At 41.1% G+C, this 22,162-nt stretch overlaps 1 protein-coding gene across 8 annotated transcripts in view; it reads left to right on the top strand.

Annotated features, from left to right (window-relative positions):
- ARID1B (AT-rich interaction domain 1B) overlaps positions 1 to 22,162 on the top strand; it is a 327,188-nt gene that overhangs the window by 211,758 nt on the left and 93,268 nt on the right. For all 8 annotated transcript variants that reach the window (XM_082276898.1, XM_082276895.1, XM_082276894.1 and 5 more), the window contains one exon: positions 16,873 to 17,116. In XM_082276898.1, coding sequence (XP_082133024.1) covers positions 16,873 to 17,116 — 244 coding nt within the window. The remainder of the gene's footprint in view (positions 1 to 16,872; positions 17,117 to 22,162) is intronic.

Below are 22,162 nucleotides of genomic sequence, written 5' to 3'. Positions count from 1 at the left end.
AAAACTGCTTTGTTCTTTCAGAAATGCAGTTAAGAGCTCTTCAAATGAGCTGCTCAAATGCTAGGCTTCCCGAGCACACATAATGGTGAAAGGGTTGTGGTGGGAAGGGTGGTGGTGCTGTAAAATTCTTCCAGTTGCTTTGAAATAACACAGAGCTCGAGGAGATGAAGGAGGTGGGCTGATGAAGCCCTGGTGAATAGTTAACTGGTTTAAATTCAATTACTGGGCTGTTCAAGTCGTTAACAAGTACATCAATATGGTTTTTATTAACAAAAGTTTTCCTGTCACATATGGTGTGGTTGGCAGCAAGAACTTATTCTCAGCCAGCCCGGTTGCATAGACAGACTGCGTTCACTCAGATCCCAGCGGATGTTGCCCATCCCTCACTTTTGCCAAAATAGAAGTGAAAATACTAAACTTTGGGAGGTAATTCATGAGATTCAAGGTCAGCAAGCTTGGTGGGCTCAGTGCTGAGGATTTTATGTGGCTTCTAAATTTTGCATTTGTGAAGAGGTGTGATGTAAAAAGTTTGTCTATTGCAATGTTTTCCTTATTATTTTATCTCTCTGCTCCCTGTTTAAATTTGGCTGTTTTCAGTCTTAGCAGTCGTGTTCTTTTTTCAGATAAGTATTGTTGGAGAAAGTAATGTTTTTCTTTCTCTCTGTTTTAGCAAGAATATAGGTTTCTATGCTTCTTGTGCAGGAAAAGAATACATGCATATTTGTATTGGGCAGAGTATTGGAGAGAGTATGTGATACTCGTGCACACAGGCAGGCAAAAGTTTAAAAGACAACTTGTAGTTTTCAGATGCTATGTTGAAACACTATGAAGTCCTTTCTTTTCAGGCTTCTTGGAACTCTTGGAAAATGAGAGTATTTTTATGAGGTCTCAATCACTATTAAGTTTGAGAAGCCTTGGCAAGAAGCATGATAACAAACATATTTTGAATATCAGATAAGCAGTTTCTCCTGTCTTTCAAAAATAGATAGGGAAGAGAAGCTTAGATGTACTAAAAACATTAAAAAACAAGAATAAACAAACAAAAAAAACGCACAACAAAACACCAAAAACCAAAATCACAACTTGTAGGATTTCTTTAATGTTTTAATTTTGGTGGTCTTGTAACTATAGCATTAAAAGTGTTACACGTGTGGCTATAGCTCCCTAATGGTTACAGCTAAGCAGAATTCACTAGATGAGAGCTCAGTGACCACTAGTCATGGCCATGGCTTCTAGCATCAGCAGAGTTGTTAACGTGCCTTTGCCTGGTCACTTCACACGGGACATCAGAGACCTCCTTCAAAGTTTTTTTTAGCATTCTCATTTTTTTTAATTTGCATGTTTGCTGTTTTTCTTTTTTCCCTCAACCTTTCACTACAAGCAAGAGATACATTTTTTCTTCATTGTTCATATTTTTATGCCCTTACTGCATCTCCTTCTGTACTGTCTCCTTCTGTAGACTTCCTCATACCTTTCTTTCAAAAAAACCCTGTAGTGCATTTCAATATTGAAAAGCACTGGGAGAAGAAGGAAATTTGCAGCTTTTTAATATGTGCATGATATTGGGTGGATGGAAAAGATGTACTCATAACTGGTCGTTTTGCAGTTCCCTGTAAAGGTAAATTAAACCACAGATTCCAGAAAGTGGAAGTGGACCTGGGTAATATTTCGCTTCATAGTTAGTTAGAGCAGGTCTTAATATTTCTGATTAAAGTCATGGTGCACATACCGAAGTACTAAGCTGTACCAAAAGCTGGCATGGAATGGAATAGTGAATTCCTTCAACTTCCCAGTTGCCCAGAGTGAGCAAAAGGCCATCTATTCTGAGGATGAACGGGGGACTGTTTGCCCTAGGATGATTGCTGGTTTTGCACCTAGGCTAGAATGCATCTCTTACCGTATGTGTCTGCTAAATCATGTGCTGCTAAAGTGAGCAGAGTAGACATTATGATTTGCACTTTGCTTCCTTTTGTTTTGAATTCAAAGGCCATCCCTAATTGATGGAGGTTTCCTTTACGATGCACTTATTTTCAAATCCATCATGCAGTGCTTCTGCTGCCCCTTGCCTTCGTGGATGTGCTGGTCTTTGACCCAGAACTGGTAAATGAACCCTGCAGGGAAATCATTAGAGAATTGGAATGGTTGCAGTGGAGGGAACAAGGGTCAAACCATTACCTCCCTGTAGGACCGTCGACTTAAATTGGACTTCTTGCTTTTCAGAAGCAGGTCAAGTGTCAGGGACAGCTGAAGTGGTCAGGTACAAACCGATACAGATCATGGACACAGTTTGGGGGTTTTAGCTTAAAAAATTAGGGCAAGGCAGGATGGACTTAGTCTAATGATGCCTTCTCTGTTTCTCTGTTTTCTCCCTTTGGAAAGCAAAATTAAAATCCTGAGCAGTCAATGGGAGCCAACACTCTTACATTAATGTGCTTTTTGTGATCTTTTGGCATTCATAATTTTTTAGAGTAGTCGGTTCAACCTTCTTAGTGTGTCCTTGCAGTTTTCTTTGATTGAAAAATAACAAATAATATTTTGTAACAAGAAAATACCTCCATAATTTTTCTGAAGAATATACCTCCTGCTTTTTTCCCCTTCCTCAACTGTTCTTTGCATGATTCTTTCATACTCTTAACAAATGTAAAATTACTTTTTTCAGACTGTACAAAATAAGTATTTTGCACTCCTAGAGAAAAAACTCCACAGTAGTGCATGTATGGCAGTGAAATATAGTGCTGGATATGACAAACTATTTAATGAATTTAACTTAGAAATTTGATGTCCTTGAAATATTTCTATAATGTTTTCTGTAGAAAAATCCAATTGTGTAACTGTGTAAAATAAGTTTAAGATACCAAAAGTCTCGAAAAGCCATGGATATCGTGCTGCTGAAATATGACCAAAACCGCTGAAGAACAAAAAAGATGGTACTAAAAAAAAAAAAGAAAGTAAAATGAATCTGGGAAACCTGAAGTTCTTCTCAGTGTGACTTAAAAGCACTGCAGAGACCCCTGAAAAACATCTTTGTCCTTGTCTCTGTCCATTGCCATTCATAGGACACAGCAGTTTGGAGGTTTAGGTCACTCTCTAACTTGTGTAAGGAATTCTCCTTTTCTGAAATAATTAACGAGGCGCAAGAATTAATACAAATCTATGTTTGAGTGAGTGGGCTGAAACCCAGCTCTTCTTTTGAAATGGGTGGCAGAGGAGTGTTTCTGCAGAAGTAAATGTGTTTTGACCAGGGAAGATAAATTAATTGCAATGTGTCTGCTATGTAAATGTTTTTAAAATATTAATAAGAAAAAAGTGAGCAAAGGGAAGAGGCTAGAAATAGAGCAGCATCTCCATTTCTGTGCTTGCAGAAGGGATTGCAGCCTGCCCTGTGCCCTGGCAGCACCTTGCCTACTCATCAGGAGAAACTGAGGAAGTGACCAGCTGCAAACTGTTGTCCCTTCTTCCAGCTCCTTCCACTTCCAGAAGCTCTTTCCTCTCAAGGAGACTGGAGCCAAGAAGCACGTCATTGCTGGTGTGCAGAAAGAAAGCAACTTCCCTTGCCCCCTTGGTATTCTGTCTGCTAGAAACCAGTTTAGGGTCAGTTGTTTGGAGAATGGCTCTGTGTGTTCCCACTGGCAGAAGGAGAGAGAGGGTCTGCTGCCCTCCTGTCAGGGCAAAGGGGACACACACAGCATGGCCGGCAGCCCACTGCCAGAGGTACAAACCCTGCCTCAGCACAGAGGCCAAAGGGAGTGGGCTGGCAGCCTCTAGAAGTTAAACAGGGAGATTTTTCCTTCACAAGGGCTGTTTCAGCAGCTCCTGGTGTTGATAATGATGAATGAAGGGCTGCACAGGTCAGAGAAACAGTTCTCCGAACATGGCTTTTCTGCTGCAGTGCATCAGGACTAACAACCCAACTTCTTTTGATAGCAGGTGATGGGATAGGAAGCAAACTGGAAGGAAAATTGTTTTCCCAAGCTTCTCACAGAAAGCATGCAAGGGACAAGGGGTTTTGCTTGTCAGTCATGTAGTTTGCTTTAAAAGGTGAGGATTTGAGTTTATAGTAACAATAACATCGGTCAAATTTTAGCCAGCTAGAAGGATAGACACGACCAGTTAATGTACTGGTACATTAGTGGTCAGTACAGTTCACAGGAGGGAGCAGTATTTTGAGGGGTGGGGTTGGCAGGTGAGTAATTACATTCCCTAGCACCTCTCTTGTGTTGGAAGGAATGGTGACAGAGAAGTGTTTTTCCCATTGCTAGGCATCTCCTGTGTAACATAAGACCTGTTATTTTATTTACTTTTTATTTACTGGTGGTGTTTCCAAGGTTGTGAATCTTTGAGCTTCTTTACATTTTAGCATCTTTACTTTTTTTTTTTAATTCCAGAGTAATAAGTAGAAAATAAAAACTCTCTAGAGATAGCATTGCTGATCTCTTGATTTCCCCATATATTCTGAAAAGCACTATATCTGCAACTTGAAATCAGCATGCATTATATGATAGTGTTAATTTATTTCAAGCATGTCTGGTTTTACACAGAGCTTATTTTTCACCCATTTATACAGGTGTGAATATAGATAAAGGTGGGTGTTTATATGGGAGATACGAGGTGTTTTCACTCTGCTGTTTGTAAACCTCTGACAGGTGATGAAGACTCAACATTTGCACTCTTAAAAACTTTCATCTCCTTTTTTTGCACATTTGTACCCCCAGGGTTACTGGTTCTGCCCCCTCTCTGTTTCAAAATTCGCTAAGAAAAGAAAATTAACACTAAATGTCACTTTATAATTGCAGTAATGATCACACAGCTGTGCTTTCCTAGTTGTATAATGCACGTCAGGATCAGTTTAGGAGCTCAGCCTCATTTCCTGCCCAGATGTAATTCTGGTGACCATTATTACAGTAGGAAGGCTCTCCTCATTCATTATGACCATGGTCTGAGGGAGGCCTGCACGGCGTCATGGAGGCCAGCATAGAAGGGTGTTGCAGCTCTGGGTTAGCCGAGTGTAAGGTTTTGGCCAGTGCAGGATGTGTACGGATAGAGCGGCTGCCAGCAGCACAGCCGGCTCAAGCACATGTGCCCCTGTGTGCGTAAAAAAACCTCCATAATAAAAAATAACTTAGGTGTGCCTTTCTTTCTAATGAAATGTTGTCTTTATTTATGAGCATGTGAAATTCTGAGGAGGAGCTCTTACACTTAAATGAACCTGTGAGCAGCCCATAGAAAAGCAAGTGCCTGCAGCGCTAATAATGAGAACTGACAAGGCGATCCTGCTGTGTTTATTTATGACCTTCTGCCTTTGTTAGCTCTTGTGAGAAATTCCTCTCTAACCATAACAATATTGCTGGAGCTTGGCACTGCACTGAGGAATCCTACGGTGCCCCGAGGCCGCCCACTGGCACGGGTACAGCTCGCAACAGATCGGCACGGTTGTTGAAATTTTCATATGTTTTTCCTATATTTATTTTTTTACTTAATTCATGAGGCTGTTTCTTCCTTTGGTACATTTGTTTGTTCTGACAAGCATCCTTTAGAAGTATTTTGAGGCTTTGTAAAGATCTAACTTACTGATTTGCTTTTTTTCCCTCTTTTTTGGTGGTCTATCTAATGAATAACTTAGAGGTTGAAATGAGCTGTAGCTTGATAGTTCCATTAGGTAGATCTTCTTCGAAGTTGTGATAAAGGTAGTGGTCTTTTTAAAGAAAGACAGCAGTGTATAAACACTGGCCCTATTTGTAGGATTCAGCATAGAAGACCGTGAACAGGGAACTAGGAGAGGAGCTTAGGAAAGACTGCTGCAAAGCAGCAATGACCTTAGAAGCCATGCAGCAAAACTTTCATAAGGTTAAGAACCGGGTTCTTCTCAAGCTGTAGCACTTACCATGCATTGATACAAATGGCTCTTTTCCCACCTTTCTATCAGACACGGTCCCCAAAAGCCTTCTTGGCCCAGCTCCCTAAGCCGCGTTACAAAGCTCAAACAGGCTTGGAGGATGGAGAATCAGCAGTAGGTAGGGCTGCACCTGCAGGTCTGGCAGAGCTGAAGTCTCTGCTCCATCTTACAAGGACCAGGAAGCAGCCATTGACCAGAGCTGCAGTTCTTTTGGCTTCCCATGGGGGAACAGGAACGGCCAGAGAGGAGAACAAAGGATCACTTCCTTACAAGATCCTGGGAAACCCTCTTTCAAAGAAGCTTCTAGCTGCAGTTCTTTCTTTTTCCACCTCTGTCATTTTACCTGATGTGTTTTTTCACACCATTTATGAAAACTCTAAAAATTCAGGGCAACAAAAATAGAGATCAATGGGGAAAGGATTTACCTTTTATTGCATTACAAATATTTTATACTAGTGGCTTACAAGTGCACTGTGGGCTGTGGCACTTCAGTGATGCTTGCTGGAGGGAGCTGCAGCAGGGACATAGCCTGGCAGGTGTTGGAGAAGGACAATTGGCACCTCAGGTGAAGGGCTGGGTAAAGCACCATCATACAAAAAGGCAGATGGAAGCGCCCTGCCCAGTAAGGCCCCACCAAGTGTCCATCCATTGTGGCAGTCACATTTTTGCAGACCACAACTACTGTACACTGGACATCCTATCCATGCTTTCTTGGAATTTTTTCAGATGGCTTTTATTAGCATCGCAATGAATTGGTAATTCTGTGCAATACCAACCTCCTCCCTTAGAGGCAAGGAAAATTTTGGAAGAGCAACCCACTACAAGCTTTATCTAAAGGACCTCAGGATTCCCTATCCTCTCTATCATAAGCAAAAGCTGCAACACTGAAGCATGCTCAGGCACACAAAACCCTCAAAATTCCGCGTGGATGATTTTGCTTTGTATGATATATTAATTAAAGAACAGTAGTAGTTGATCTGTTGGGTTTTTTTGGTAGATTGCATAGTCCACAATGTTTAACACTCCTCTAGTGACAGGTCCACATGTCTCCTCATTTACTGGATTTCAGGAGTGCACCTGAAATTATGAACCTGTTGAATAAAGTTCAGCGTAGTTCACTCAGCAACCATGGCACTATCTTAGCCTTGAGATACCTCTTCCCATGCCAAAATGTTGCTTAGCAGTAGATGGGGGAGGGTATCAGCGTTTCAGAATTTTTTCTTAATGCCCAGTTGAAGTGCTGCAAGTTATGCTTCCCACTTGGCTAATCAAGGCATTATTTGAAAAAGAAAACTGAGGCCAAGACACTTTTATAGAATTTCAAAAGCCTTTTGAAATTTATATAGAGGTTTCTGAGACTTGAGTTCTACACAAGTTTGTTAAAGCCGTATCATCTCAAAATACCACGTTCCCTGGCTGCTTAATTATTTAGCATGTCCAGTAAGTACTGAACTACTGCAAAGAAATGTGAATTCCAGAACTTAGGGTGTTGTGGGAGCCATGTTCAGGCATGTGTGAAAAACAATGTGAAAGTTTATTTTCTGCTTTTTTACTGTCTTGGATTTCATTTTCCAACCTTTTCGTGGGAGGGGTTGAGTGAACAGCTCTTGAAGAGTAATTGTTTGGCTTTGATGCTGTGGTCCACAGACCTCAGAAAGAAGTCATCAGTTTGTGCGTGTAGCTGGGGGTGAGGAGCAAAGCAGAAGCAGGGCGATCACAGCCCCATGCATTTGTGCTTTACTGATGGTCAAACTACACTCCACTGAGTCGCATTGGGTTCAGCAAAAATGAAGAGAAAGGAACAGAGATGAGAGGTTCTTGCATGACGATGAGACAATGAGCCTGAAGTAGCAAATTAAGCTGAATTTACTGAAGTAAACCTTATGGCGCTCATTTCTGCCTGTTACCCCAATATAATGCTGCATATCCAGTATTTTAAATAAGACTTAATGAATTAATTAGTGTTGTTCTCTGAGGGAAGTCACTTTATTCAGTTCCTTAAAAAGGAAGTCTTCATAACATTTATCAGTCTTTTTGATGTATACATTTTTCTCCTCCTTTCTGCTTCTGATTCAAGAGGAAGAGATGGAAAGTTAACAGAGCACCTGTGTTTTTGAAGTTTAAGATGTGTCTGGGGCTTATTTACCATCTCATTGAATTGTGGTATTTGGTTACAGGGTGTTGTGGGAGAGAGAAGAAAGAGACGCAGTATGATGCATGCACAAGCCCTAAGCTAATGAAAAACTATGTTTTGTAGATCCTTATTCCCACGGTAACCTGCTGGGACAGACTTTTTTATCAAACCGTAACTCTACAAAGGGTATTAATATGAAAAAAAAGAAAAAAGGCAAGTGCTGTAGATCAAGAGTTTTTAAACCTTGGGCATACAGGTGTATAGGTTCAATCAGTTGTTTAAGCCCGTTATCGTACTCCATGCATAGGTGGCCTTGGGCTGTCAGAACAGCTCACTTGTTATCAACTTGCCTAATTTACTGTGGCATGACAGTATCTGCTTTCAGTGATCAGTGGGCAGTTGGTTGTTGGACCAACACTTTCTCTATTCTCTCAACTGCAGTCTCCAAATCAGATAATATTGTAGGTCCAAATTTAAAAGCACAGTTAATGCCTTCTGGATGCCATGTGGGATAGCCTGAGAAGCATATGTAGAAAGATGTCAATTAATAGTTGCAAAATAAGTGTGTTGTGACTCAGGGTATGTCTGTAGTAGTAAACAGTAAGGTACATTCAGCCACATGAGGTTGTGTGGTCATGTTCAAAGAGCTTCTCCTACGTGAGCTGCCCTGCTCAGACCTATTGAGAATCTCTGCACTGCAGTCTTGTGGGTGTAGTGCAGGTGAGGCATGATGTGAATTTTATCACATTGCACGTTATGGTGTTCTGAAGTTTTGTTTGTTCATTTCTGCTTGAGCCACACCCACACAATACCAGGTTTTTGAATATGTAGTCTCGAAGATAGATGGTCTATGTCTGACTGCATGTGCTGCAAGTTTCCAAAGTATGATAGCCAGAGTAAATAGAATAAAGAGAGTAAGCAATACTTTCTAATGCATATTGTTGCTGCACTTGCTAAAATGTTTGGTCTCTTTCAGATCTACTGACCCATATGTTCTCTTAGTAATGTCTTGTTCTTTCTCATATGCTTTTGCTTAAATCCGTGTTTGTCTTTCTTGTGATTTAGTACTCCTCTCCTTGCTTACTTAGTCTGATTTCTTTCTACATCAGCTGTGAAAGTAGAATAAGTAGGTAATGGGAGGAGTAGCAGCCACGTGGTGTTTTCCCTATGACTTTTTGATGCTGAATTCAGCATGGCTGGAAGCAGAGCCAGGAGAGTTGTCTGGGCTGGCAAGCAGGGTGGTCTTGCAGTGGCCATCCAGATTCTAAGCTTGCTGCATAGAGGGAGAAGGACAGTGATCCCCAAAAGAGCAAGCTCTCCAGTGAGCTTGAGAGATTTTGGATCAGTACATGTTTTGCTTCAGTCAGCTTCCTCTGTTTTATCCTGCCAGTTTAGTCTGTCTTCTCCCTGTGGAGGCAACATGATCTAGAAAATGGTTGTAATCCAAAGGGACACAAAAAAGGGAAGTTGTTATGTCTCACCTCACTGTTTTTTATATGAAAAACCCCTTAGGTTTATCATGTTTGGGAACAGTACTATGCATGGGAAGTAGTATGAATAAACTAAATTTTATTAGATTGCTGTTATGCAAACACAACTTTCCTTCTTCATAAGGCCCATTTGTTGTCGTTTTCATTGATTTGGTTGTTTTAAAAGTTGATGATTTATTGATGATAAATGACTGATGCTGTAGCTACAAGAGTTGTTAGCTGGGCATTTTTCTTTGCTACAGTACTGAAGAAACAAATGACTCCTAAGGGTTCATGGCTTTTTGTTTTTAAATTTTATTTCCAGAAATTCTACGTGCTAAGCATTCTTCTTCAGAGATAAACAGGGAAGTTTGTATCTTGAGAGATACTGTGTTACTGTTTTTCTGTTCTAGAGATTTACTGTTTATTTTCAATATAAAAAAGTATCCTTGTCAGACAGGCTGTGTGTCCTACGCTTTACAGTCCTTGTTAGACTTTGTCAATTTGTTTTGATGGCACATGGGTCATTAGTATTTATTGTTCATACACGGGAGTCAATGTTTATAAACCAGTGACTTTTTCTTGTGCCGTTAGGTTACTTGATGCTGCTGTAGGACTCAGGTGCCCCTTCCTGGTAACTGCCAGGGAGCTGCAGACCCTGCAGTGAGTGGCACTCGGCGTGGGCAAGGAGGAGTGTGGCTGGTGGGGCCTTCATCTGGTGCCTCATCAGTTTTGAATTTCTAGCTGCCCTAAGTTGCTTTGGTGTAAAGCTCCTGTCTGGACAAGCAAATAAGATCCCATTGTGGATAACTGTAGACGCAGAAATGCGATTGTATCCATCCTAGCAACTTCTTCTCATCCCATGTCTGACAGATACGGGCATGTAATGTTCTGTTCTTGGACTCCTGTATCCCCAGGTCAACAATTTTTATTTTTAGGTAAGGTTTCTTACAAACACAGACCCTTTGCTTGCTAAACAAATATAGTAAAAAATTACTCTTTCTTTAAATGAACAGTCATTTGCTTAGCAATTAGGTAGTAAGCTGTGATTTGAATATGTTTTTCCAAGTCAGCTTTTTGTGGATAATTTCTTGAAGACAGATCTAGTTCCAGGATCCCATACATTGAAAAGGTATCAGGCAGGGCACTGGCACTGCATTGTTTGATTGCACTTTTTCTTGGTTGCTTGAGTGAATATAGGGCTTTTGGGAAAAAGATTTTTGCATCCTCAGGAGCTTGCCTATATAACTTCTCAGAGAAAGCTCTTGATTCTGATCAGAGAGAGTACTTGCAACACAGTTCAGTAACCAAGTTATTTTGGGAAGCATGTGAGGTCCACAGAATGAAGGGAATGTGTTTCTCCAGCAAGTTGTTCTTTGTCACTAAATTTAGTGCAAGACGCTAGTATTTTTATCACATACTTAGAATTCCCTTCATTTAGAATATTGCATGAATAGTTTATCACATAGAGGTTAAAGTTAAAAACCTGGTTAAAAACACTGAAACATATAGTAAGTGGAATTACATAAGAATTCTAGGTAACATGACTAAGTACCATAAGAAGTACCTCTGCCCAGCTATTGTCAAAGTTTGTGTTTGTCTTGCAGGTGAAACAAGCCCTCTCCTTACAACAGCGTGCTCTGAGGTAGAGTTGTGCCTGTCAATAGAAATCGAGCTTTTTCCTCTGAGAGGTGTTTGTACTAGAAGTGATCTTCTTTACTTTTCCTTCTCCAGACCTTGATTTAACAAGATTCAGAGAATAAACCTTGTTTTCTCCCCCAGAATTAATTTCAGAAAGGCGTGTAGAAGGAATTTTGGCAGAAATTTAATGGCAGCCCTGCTGTCTCCTGTTAAACAATTTTTTAAGGATGTGTGTTAGGTACAGTTTTTTGTGCTTAGCTGAAGGTCCCTATGCAGCTGGCGTGGAAGGAAGATACCCAGGTTGTGGGTAACACCCTTTGAAAATGAAAGAATTTTCCACATGGTCCCAATCATTGCTGCGCCTGTGCATTTTTCTGGTTGTGTAGGCTCTAGGAGGCTGTTAGCTCACTCGCTGCCTCCACAATGTGACCAGCAGGGCCTTTGGAAGACTTCTTGAAACATGCTATTATAGGCTGCTTTGTGATGAAAAGAGGTCTTACAAATATCTTGAAATTTAAACAGAGCTATTGTGGGTTTTCCTTTTGTGTGCGTATGTGTGTTTGTCAGCCAAATCATTTGTTCAAAGTTAATCTCAATTACAGAGCATATTGTTCGTAATCCCCCATGGCTCCAAAACAATAGCAGAGTGTATGTCTGTTTGAATATATATTTACATACTTACGTGTGAAATATGTTTGCTTGTATATATAATTTTGCTTGTAAAGTGGCGATTCTTGTTAAAGAGATGGATATTTCATGCGGGATCCTGTCTTTTGAGCAGTACCATCCTAAGGAAATACTGCAGGAAGGCCTGAATGGAATGAGTAGGCTTTGATCCTGCAGCCAGTGAGTTGATGCAGTTCCCTACATGTAGCACTGGGATTCATCCCAGCACAATGGATTGTAGGGTAGAGTCTAGGGGGTTCAGCTTCTTGGAGACAGAAAGGTTTTGTGTGTCTTAAATTTTAGTATTGACAGAATACCTCTGCTTTTCTTCTACTCCCTGAGCATAAAGGAACTGGTAGGCAATAGTTGGAAAATTTAAATAAATCACAGGCTATATGTGCTCTGCATAATCCCCGCAAGAGAGCCCCAAACTGCCGTAACTTCTTAGAGAATTTAGGCTGTAATTTAGTGGCGTGGGAACTCCATTAGCAAGAGGCCCCACACTTTCTCCTTCTTCTGATTTCTGAGAAGGTGCTCATCCTTTTTCAACTGTAAGTATTTAGCAAGGGATCCCCTTAGTAAAATCTTGGTTTGTCTTTGCTGAGACATTGCTAAGCAAAGCTGACAACTGCATGAAGTGTTTGCACTGTAAATTTTTGCTGCGCGGTGAATGCTGTAATCCTGTCGCACTCAGTGTGTAAAATTGTGGTGGTATTGCTGAGCTACTGTAGTCTCCCTTTTGCTTGTTTATTGGATCTAGGTGTGTTCCTCGAGTAAGTTGTTACTATATTATATATGGGTGTTTGTAGGGCTTTTTTTGCCTGTGATCTCTTTGTAGCTTTGGGTTTCCTGGCTCTATATAATCTGTTTGCGTCCTTCTATCTCTTGGTGCCCACATTGCGGTAGTAAATTGGTGTGCTGTTTCAAGAGTGTCTCTCCTGTCACTCTGATAAGATCGTACCACCAGGAAGGCATAACATTATAATCCCAAGCACAATGTGATCTTGTTCATTTTAGCTCTTGTACTTGTCAGATGGGCATGAAAAAAGGTCGTGCATAGGTGGAAGGTGAGGCTAGAACTGAAGATACTTGAAGATAAAACACTTTGCTAAAAGAGATAAATCTTGCATGGGGACATTTCAGTTTGTAATCAAGTTATTATGTGGAAATGAACTTTGAAAGCTGGTTGGAATGTCCTGAATAATACAGGATATAAAGCTGACATAGAGAATACAGAACTGTAATACAGACTTGTGATGGGAGGGGGGAAATAGTTTGTCTTTCATTTTTTCTTAGATTTGATGTCACATTTGAAAATATAGTCATAAAAATACCATAGATAAGAGTAATAGGATTACATTACAAGAAACAGATCTGTAAGAAACACAAGACTACTGGTAATTCTAAACTTGCTAGATTTTACTGGAAGAAATAAGTGCTTTCCAGAAAAAGCCTCTGAAAAGAGGCAAAATTTAAGGCATGCCTTAGGGTATGGGGACTTCAGCCCCTTAAAAGAATCCCAGCAATTACCTAACCTGCCAACTTCCCAACAAGATAAATGGAAGCACTGTAGCTTGAAGGTGCCTTGGTTTGAATGAGATGCAGTAAGTAAGGTCTCTCTGTTCTTTACAGGCATCATAGATCTGATACTACTTATAAAAGAAGAATAGAGTTGGTGCCCTGCTGACTAAATTGTCCTCTAGAGGAGTATTAGTTACAGAGCTTCTTTGTTAACTAGGCTGTATGCTTAAACCACTGTGAATTTCTCCTATTAGTAGGCTTTCTAATAGCTTTACATATAGATATGCTAAGTAAATGCAAGTGTATCCATGTAATTTACGTATATAATGTGTGTGTGTATAGTGTTTTATATACAAATAAGTGTTTGTGATGTGGAATTTGCACAACTTCACTACTGTTCTGTAAAATGAGGTAAAAGTAAGCATTAAAATGCTGGTAATAGGAGAACAGAAAGCCGACTTCTGCTCTTTCTGTCCAGGTGTGCTTCACATAAAGTCTTTCTTCTCCTTCTTTTATATTTCCCAATTAGCTTTTTTAGTTAACAGAGGTGTTTCTAAAGCCTCCGGATGCTGCAAGTTTCCCAGTTGCTCGTCCGCTCAGGCTTTCCACCTTAGAAGACTAGGTAAGGCCTTGAAGTGTATGTTAACAAAGAAGAAAAAAAACCCCAAAAACAAAACACACAAACACCCCCCCAAACAAACAAAAAACCCCAAACCACCCTGTACAGAACAGCTGATATTTCTCATTTTAGCCCACTTGATGGAAAGGTAGGAGGCTGTGTGGCACAGCCCAGACTTCTAGACAGGCAACAGTCTTTTGTGCCATCCTGAGAGCAACCTCTTTCTCAGTTTTCTTGACAAGTCTGATGAGTGAACACTACCATAGCATCCTCAGCAGGTGTGGTGATTGTGAAGTTTGCCATTCCTGAGAGAAAATCCCAGTGCTTACACTTGAGCGCATGTGGGGAGCCCAAGGCACTGCGGGTGTGCCGTGGTGACCGGGCTGCTCCCTCAGCCTGCACTGCATGAGGGTGGCATGGCTTCACAATTTAAATAGAAGGGTGTCATGCAAGCTTTCCCCTTCCACCTTCGTGAAGGATTTTCATCGGGTGGGTGAAGAAATTCCTGGAAAGCAGGCACTTGAGAAAATGCCTGAGACTCACCAGTTGTTCCACTCATGCGGAAAGCTGGAGAAGTCGATGTGACCTGATGGGAAAAGTGAACTTCGTTCCCGTCCCAAAGTCTTGCCTTAGCTTGTGAACAGCAGATAATTTCATCAAGGACAGTGCTAATTTCTTCATGGCTTTTCTGTTATTCTGGCAAACCTGTTCTGTCAAGTACTTTGGCTTGCCAGCCCACGTGAAAGCTTTACTCCACACACCATTTTAAAATCTTTGTTATTCTAAACGTAAACCTCTATGTTTTCTGTATCTTCTATCAGTTGGGTGCCTATCTGGTTTTTTACACAGAATTTATATTCCTTTAGAATAGGCTCTATTCTGCTGCATTCAGTTTTCATAGGTTTATTATATGCTTTTCAGCAGCATTTGTTTTATCAGCACTTCCTGCAGCATTTGTTACACATGACGACAGCAGCGATTTGATTCCATTTAGAAGAATACCATATTATGTATGGAAAAGCAATAATTGCTTACCTGTTTGCCAAATACATTCTAGTATGAAAAATACCTAGTGTTGCTCTATGCAGTACCAAGCAGTGTTATTTCTTGTTTACATTTTCTACAGTTAATAGATCCAAAAAGGAAACAATGAAAATAGTTTATTGCCCACTTCACAATTAAATTTCCATTTGTACGGATTTTGAAGTCTACTCTTGAGTAAATGCAGCATCCACATGTAGACTGAAGTTTTAGCCTTAATTTTTGCTTTTCATATACCTAATGAAATAGGGGTACAATTCCATGCTTGTCAGAAAAAGCAAAATTTAACTGTGATAAGAGTTGTTCTTGAAGTATTTGTGGGAACTCATTGGAAATAAGGTCCGCAAGATGCCCTGCAGAGAGCTAAGTCAGGTGGTTTGTATTTCCTACCCTTACGCACAACGAGGAATAACACACAGCGTTCTAAGTGGCTTCAGTGAGTGTTAGCAGCGCTTAAACTGTTAATCCTCCTCTTCCTGTGCCTCGGAAGACTGCCCATGTCCGTCTGTTAGGGAAACCTGGCTGTGAGCCTCCCTTGTAATGGAGGTAGTCATCGTTGCACAGGGCTCTAAGTACACCACGTGTGCATTTCATCCGTGTTCTGTGACTTCTAAAAAATTTTGGTTTTTGTTATGAAAATTAGGCAGCACTAAGGCTTTGCTTCCTGAGCTCTTTACTCAAGCAGAACTTAGTTCTTTTTGTGCCATTCGGACAAGGGGTCCTGCTGTCTGTGGTGCAACCACTTGCATGAGCCAAACAAATGAAGTCAGGATCAACCAAAGTAATGCACTCTGTCATCCCAGTTATTTCAAGTCTCAGAGGTCACGTAATGACCTGGTTTATGTGTGAGTTAGCTCCGTGCTACTTTTTTGTGCTTTAATTTGCTATAGAAATAGTAACATAGTAACATGCTCCTTGTGACTTGCCAATAGCTACAGAAGCACAGCTATATTGGCACCTTTCAGTTTGTATGAGGTTTTTCTGTGATGCTTAGGAATTAATATTTTTCTTGACAGTTGGGGAGCATGTGCTTGCTTTGTCACAGCATTCTTGGTTTTTTATATCTGATCTTAAAATTATTTAAAGCCTCTGATTACTCCCACAGATTCAAAGACCAGTATAACTCCTGTGTTACACCTTCAGGGAATATGTCCAGCAGTTCATAGTTAGAATTCAGATGTGCTGTGATCTACAGAGGAAAATTCTCGTTGAAAATGTAGCAGTTATGAGCTAAAATGGAGTAACTGTTCAGCACTGTATTCAGATGAAATTGAAGAGAACCTGTGAGCTGTACACTGGTATATGATGGAAGTGAATAAGCAGCAGTCCTTGTTCCTTGGTGGCCAGTAGATCCAGTGCTCCTGCTGAGGGCTGGGCCTTTTCTCATCTCCCTGCTGCAAGGCAAAGGAGCTGCATGGGAGAGTTAGAGGGCTGCGTATTTTAAACCCTTCTTCTCTCATTGTGGTAATAGTTTGGAGTGAAGAGTATAAGCTGTGATTGTAATGGTAGCAAACCCCAAAATTAAATACTGTGTAAAAGTGAAACTGATGTATCATTTTCATTAGTTTTGGTATGCCCAGGCAGAATTTGTGGGATTAATTTTGAAAGCTTAATCCAGATGGAAAAGGTTAAATTGAATGCTGAATGAATTTGGTTCCAATTCATTTGTTGCCCTTGCTTGTTCTTTTTCTCAAAAGAATTAGAGATTAAGCAGAGAACTGTGCATACTATCCTTGTTTTCTGCCATCATTTAACTACATGTTGAAGACAACCTTTCAGTTATCTGCTGCAATAAGTAAACAAATGGATCTATTGCCATGCCAGCTCTTGAGTCCTCTGGCCTGAGTATTCATGCAAGCACTTACGTTCTTTCTTCATTTTTCCTCAGGATTTATCTGGATCCATTGACGACTTGCCGACTGGAACTGAAGCAACCCTCAGCTCAGCTGTTAGCGCGTCAGGCTCTACAAGCAGCCAAGGGGAGCAGAGCAACCCTGCACAGTCTCCGTTTTCCCCTCATGCTTCTCCACATCTCTCTGGCATCCCTGGGGGCCCATCGCCTTCCCCTGTAGGCTCACCCGTTGGAAGCAACCAGTCAAGATCTGGTCCCATTTCTCCAGCGAGTATTCCAGGTAAGTTGGTTCTAACAAACAAAGTTAAAGCAATTGGTAGGTTTATTAAATACGTAAATAAATACTCCTGTATTTCAAACTAACTTATTTTCTGAGAATCCTACCTTTTCAGGGCCTTTTTCTGAAAAAAATGCATGCTTAGAGCGGGAGTAAATCCCATCTAAACTTCAGCTGTCAAGCCCTCAGAATGCTCAAAATTCTGAGCTTGACTCGCCATAGGTGTTCAATACGTGTCTTTATCACCAACCAATGTGAATACTTAATTGTAGTTTTTGTGTTTGGTTTTTGTGTCATTAGTCACATACTTCTCTTGATAATTTACAATCCTTTTTTTGTTCTAACTGTGTATTTTTGTTGAGTTTGCCTGTTGAGCTTATATGGTGGTTACAGACCTGCAGGATGAGGCAGAGGTTTTTCAACCCTGTATTGTGACAATGTAAGTTTGGACATCAGTACAGAATATTGTATGAGATATTTCTTAATATTTGCAAAGATTAACAAGTTACTGGGGATTCAGCCCCACCAGTAATAATTGGAATACCAGTGGCATGCTTGCCACTTGCTCTCTTGTGCAATTTAGAGTATGACACACAGTCGTTCATATATATTCAGAAATTTGTGGAAATCTGTTAAGATACCCAGAAGAAAAAAATGGCATACATTAATTTCAGTTCTTACCTTATCCCCACCAATCTGGCATGTTCCTTACTCCAGGGGGTCAGGCAGCAATGTTTATTTAGTATTTCAGGTGAGTTTGTTCTCTTCCTGATGCTCAAGTTTTTTTATTATCTTCTGACATTTTGAATACTAGGGGAATTCCTAAGAGTAGGAGAGTGCTGACATTACCCTAGGGATAACATCAGTTGCTGACAAAACCACGGAATAATAAACATGGAGCTCAGTTACAAGAAACAAAAGCAGAGGTGTCTTTTTGTTAGGTGATTTGAGTGTTGCTGTAAACCAAATGCTGGTTAAAATTCAGAGGGTAGCGTGTGTTTCGGTATTTGATACAAAGGTATCTGTGTAAAATGTTTGTGCCTGTTTGTCTGCAGAGGTTAAACTAGCTAAGCAAAGGGAAGCAAGCTCAGTGCACACAGGAATGTTGAGTACTAAATGTGGCCTGAGCATGTTGAGCCCTGATGCTGTGTGCATGCCCTGCAGTTATTTCTTCCCTCTCCAGCCGCTCTGACTGGCAGCACAAGCTCAAGTGGAGCAGGAAGAGTGGGGGCAGAGTATTTGCATTGTATGCAGTGTGGTAGCTTTGTATTTCCAAGATAATTTCCAGTATTTGGTATAGAAATCCATCTCTGTTGTTGAGTGAAGCCAGATAGTCCACCTGGCTGAAAAAGTAACATTTTGCCACAGTCAAATTCAGGCCAGTAAATGGATTGGCATTTTATCAGCCTGATTGCTGAACAGGGAAAAAATGTTGTGACACTGAAAATAGCTTTATTGTAGCCATGATATGTAAGGATGAGCATAAGAGTGTAGGGGGAGAGTAATAACTTTTATTACCACTTGATCCCCATGGGGTAAAAATAGAAGGGATATGGGCTCAGAGGTCAGGGTCAGAGTCACTTCATCACTTCAGATGAGCCCCAAAAGCTCATTTTTATAACTCACCTAGTGAAAAGCATTGTCTCTACATACAAACTGTGCCACCATTTTGCACAGTGGTTTTCTGGTCTGCTGCAGTAACACAAAAGCAGTTCTTTTTCAGGAAGGATTTTTATGAATGGTGCTAAATCAAAATCACCCTCCACTGTTTTCCTGTCACAGACAAGCTTCTGGTCTCTGCAGCTCTTGCTAAAGGTGAATTCCCAGGTGTGAGCTAAGGCAGCACTCTCCTGAGGGCAGCCAGGCAGCTGTGGTAGCATCGCTGCTGCTGCTGCTGCTGCTGCTGTGTTTCTCAAGCTACAAAACGACAGGAGCAATGCTGCTATGTAAAACTCTGTGATAGAGGGATGCTGCTGGGTGCTGGGGCTTTCAAGCCGTGTGAATTAGACTGTGCTTTCACCTAAGTGTGTTCCCACCATTGTGCTTCATTACAAGGACTTTGGTAGCTTTTATCATTAGCTGCATTCATGAGACCCTAAGAAAAAGTAACACAGAGCTTGTTTGCATTTCTGTGGCTGTTTGCAGCATTCAGGTTGTAGCCGTTTTTAAACATAGATTGTGTAGTACAGCACCTTGCCTTTAATAATTTTGTTCTCTGCTATTTTCCTCTCTGTTCTCACCCTACCCTTGTTTGTTCTGACCTCATTCCTCTCCTATTACCTCCTGCGATGTTATGCCACAGTTTCTCAATGTGACATAGATTGGCTCTTTCAATCATTCTCTCTCCAGCAAGTCATTGTAAAATGAGCAGCTGTTGTGTTGCTGATAGCTATGGCTGGGGAAAGCCAAAATGTTGCAGGGGGTTCTTGGTGGGAAGACAGTTAAAATAAAGGTGTTGCTTTCCCAGGGTTTACTGGAAGAGAAGCATCCTTTTCCCAGTGGCTCCTTCCTTGCAACAAAATTGAAAACTAATTTAACATCAAAAGGGCAGACAAACAAACAGCCCCCTATTAAACCTCCCAAATGGCTGCTTCTCTTCCACTGCCTGTTTTAGCTGTCTCCGCACCCCACCGCAAGCCTGCCACCCCGCATTGCTTTCTGCTGCACGCCACGAATTTCACAGGAACAGCCTGGCACAGGCAGCACTGACATTGGCACGTCCCTAGCTCAGTGGGCATTTCCTTCCTGTGCTCTCTGAAATACTGGATGGATATTTTGTGTGGTAAGTGGCACATGCATATACAGCCTTTGTTTCCATTCGCATTACCGGAATAGACCAGGGAGATGAACTCCTAAGAGCAGAAAAAGCAACTTCGATGGATTTTGTCAGAAAGGTGTTTTCTCTCAAAATGGGAACACTTATTGTTCAGATGTATGTTCACTACAGGGCTGAAATCCTACTCTTCTATGATTTCTACTGATTCAAAATAACATTATGATTTCCTTTTAAGTAGATCATTATTCTGTTTTGCCAGAAATCCCGATCTCTTTATTTTGTAGCCATCTTTATAATTAGGATACATGTTATTCCAAGGAATGAGATGTGATGCCCTGCACTGCTTTGGGTCTTGAACTGTGCCTGATTCAACGCTAAACCATTAGTGGAAGCTGACACAGCACATATCAAAATGCACTGCTGTTGCCAGAAGATTTAGAGGCTGTTAATTTCACTTTTCTCTTTTTTGTTTTTCTTCCCTTTCCCTCCTGCTCTAACAATTCCAGTTTACTAACAAAGCAAAAATGTAAATAAGCTAAGTTCCCCTTTCTCCCCCCATCCCCAATTTTGATCTCACTGGCCAAAGGCTTTTGTCAGCTCTTTCTCCCTTGCGGTGTAAGCAGCAAAAATTTTTTAATATTAAGAGTTCTGTGAAAGATTGCTGATAGGCCAGGAATCCCTTAACCCATGATGGACAAGCAGATTTTGTACAAGTTAATAGATTCTATTATTTTTAAACCCCTACAGCAATTTTTATCTGTACAGAAGGGTATGCTGTGCTAGTAATGAGTAGCAAATGCTGCCTTTAGAAATATGTAATTTTTTTTTTTACATGGATCAGTATTTGACTTGTGCTTTTAACACGTTCCATGTACTTTCTAAAGAAACAAGCTGATTTTCACTCTGTTAAGCATCAACTACATTGTTTTTATTACAACTGATGTCTTCTTTCACTGAAGAGCTTGGATACAGATGAAGTTACAATTTTCAGGAAGAGATCCATTTGTGGATACTCTGGCTTAGGAGTGTTATTGCCAGACTTCTTAATTTATGCTAACCAGTCAGCATCCTCCCCTGATTAAAAATACCCCAAATTTTTAATTCTGGTAATTCTATGAACCAATGGATGTGATCCATTCAGTGTTAAACTCTACTGTCTGCAAACCTGGAGGTCTTCCACATCTGTATTGATCAGTTAGCTAGCTTGAATTTCAGGATCCATCAGCATTACAGCCAGCACTCCAGGCAAAAAAAAAGGAGCAAGAGGGAAATGGGATACCCAGACAGAACAGTAACAGGAAATCTTGTCTTCGTGTGCATGTTAGTCAATGTGTGTGACTAAAATGCTGCAAGAAGAAAAACATGAGCAGCAGTCTATCATAGTCCAAATGGACATTGTACTGCAAGACTCTGAATAGGAATGATGCTTCCTTTCATACCTTATAAAAAAGAACCAGTTGAACCAGTTTCCAGAATATACTATAGTAAAACAATAATTTTACTGTAGATTTTGTTTTAAAAAAGAATTTGGAAACATCTTTTCTTTGGGATTGAGCTTTTCTATGTACTTACCCTGTGAACCACCACTATTCGTATGCTACGTGGCATGGACCCCTTTTAAATATTATTTGTGGGAGAGAAGACTACATGAAAGTGATAAACACTGTTTAATGTCTTTGTTGGTGACAGGGACAGTGGGATCAAGTGCACCCCAGCGAGTTTGCTGATGCCATGCGCCGCAGTCGGCACACGGAGGGAAGGGATGGCATCCACAGGGACCTGCACAGACTTGAGGGGTGGGACTGTGTGAACCTCATGAACTTCAACAAGGCCAAGTGCAAGGTCTGGCACCTGGGTCAGGGCAATCCCAACAGATAGAGACTGGGCAGAGAATGGATTGAGAGAGGCCCTTCCCTGAGGAGAAGGACTTGGGGAATTTGGTGGAGGAGAAGCTCAGCAAGACCCAGCAATGTGCACTTGCAGCCCAAAGAGCCAACCATGATCTGGGCTGCCTCAAAAGCAGTGTGGCCAGCAGGGTCAGGGAGGGGATTCTGCCCCTCTGCTCGCCTCTGGTGAGACCCCACCTGGAGTTCTGCATCCAGCTCTGGGGTGCCCAACACAAGAAGAACCTGGAGTAGGTCCAGAGAAGGACCCTGAAGGTGATGAGAGGGCTGGAGCACCTCTTCTAGAAGATGGCTTGAGAGAGCTGAGGTTGTTCAGCCTGAAGAAGAGAAGGCTCTGGGAGACTTCATGGCAGGCAGCCTTCCAGCACT

Source organism: Coloeus monedula, assembly GCF_965178545.1.
Source record: "Coloeus monedula genome assembly, chromosome: 2".
Classification (NCBI taxonomy): Eukaryota; Metazoa; Chordata; class Aves; order Passeriformes; family Corvidae; genus Coloeus; species Coloeus monedula.
The sequence above is the reverse complement of the archived record's forward strand: the minus strand, read 5'-3'. Positions and strand labels throughout refer to the sequence as shown.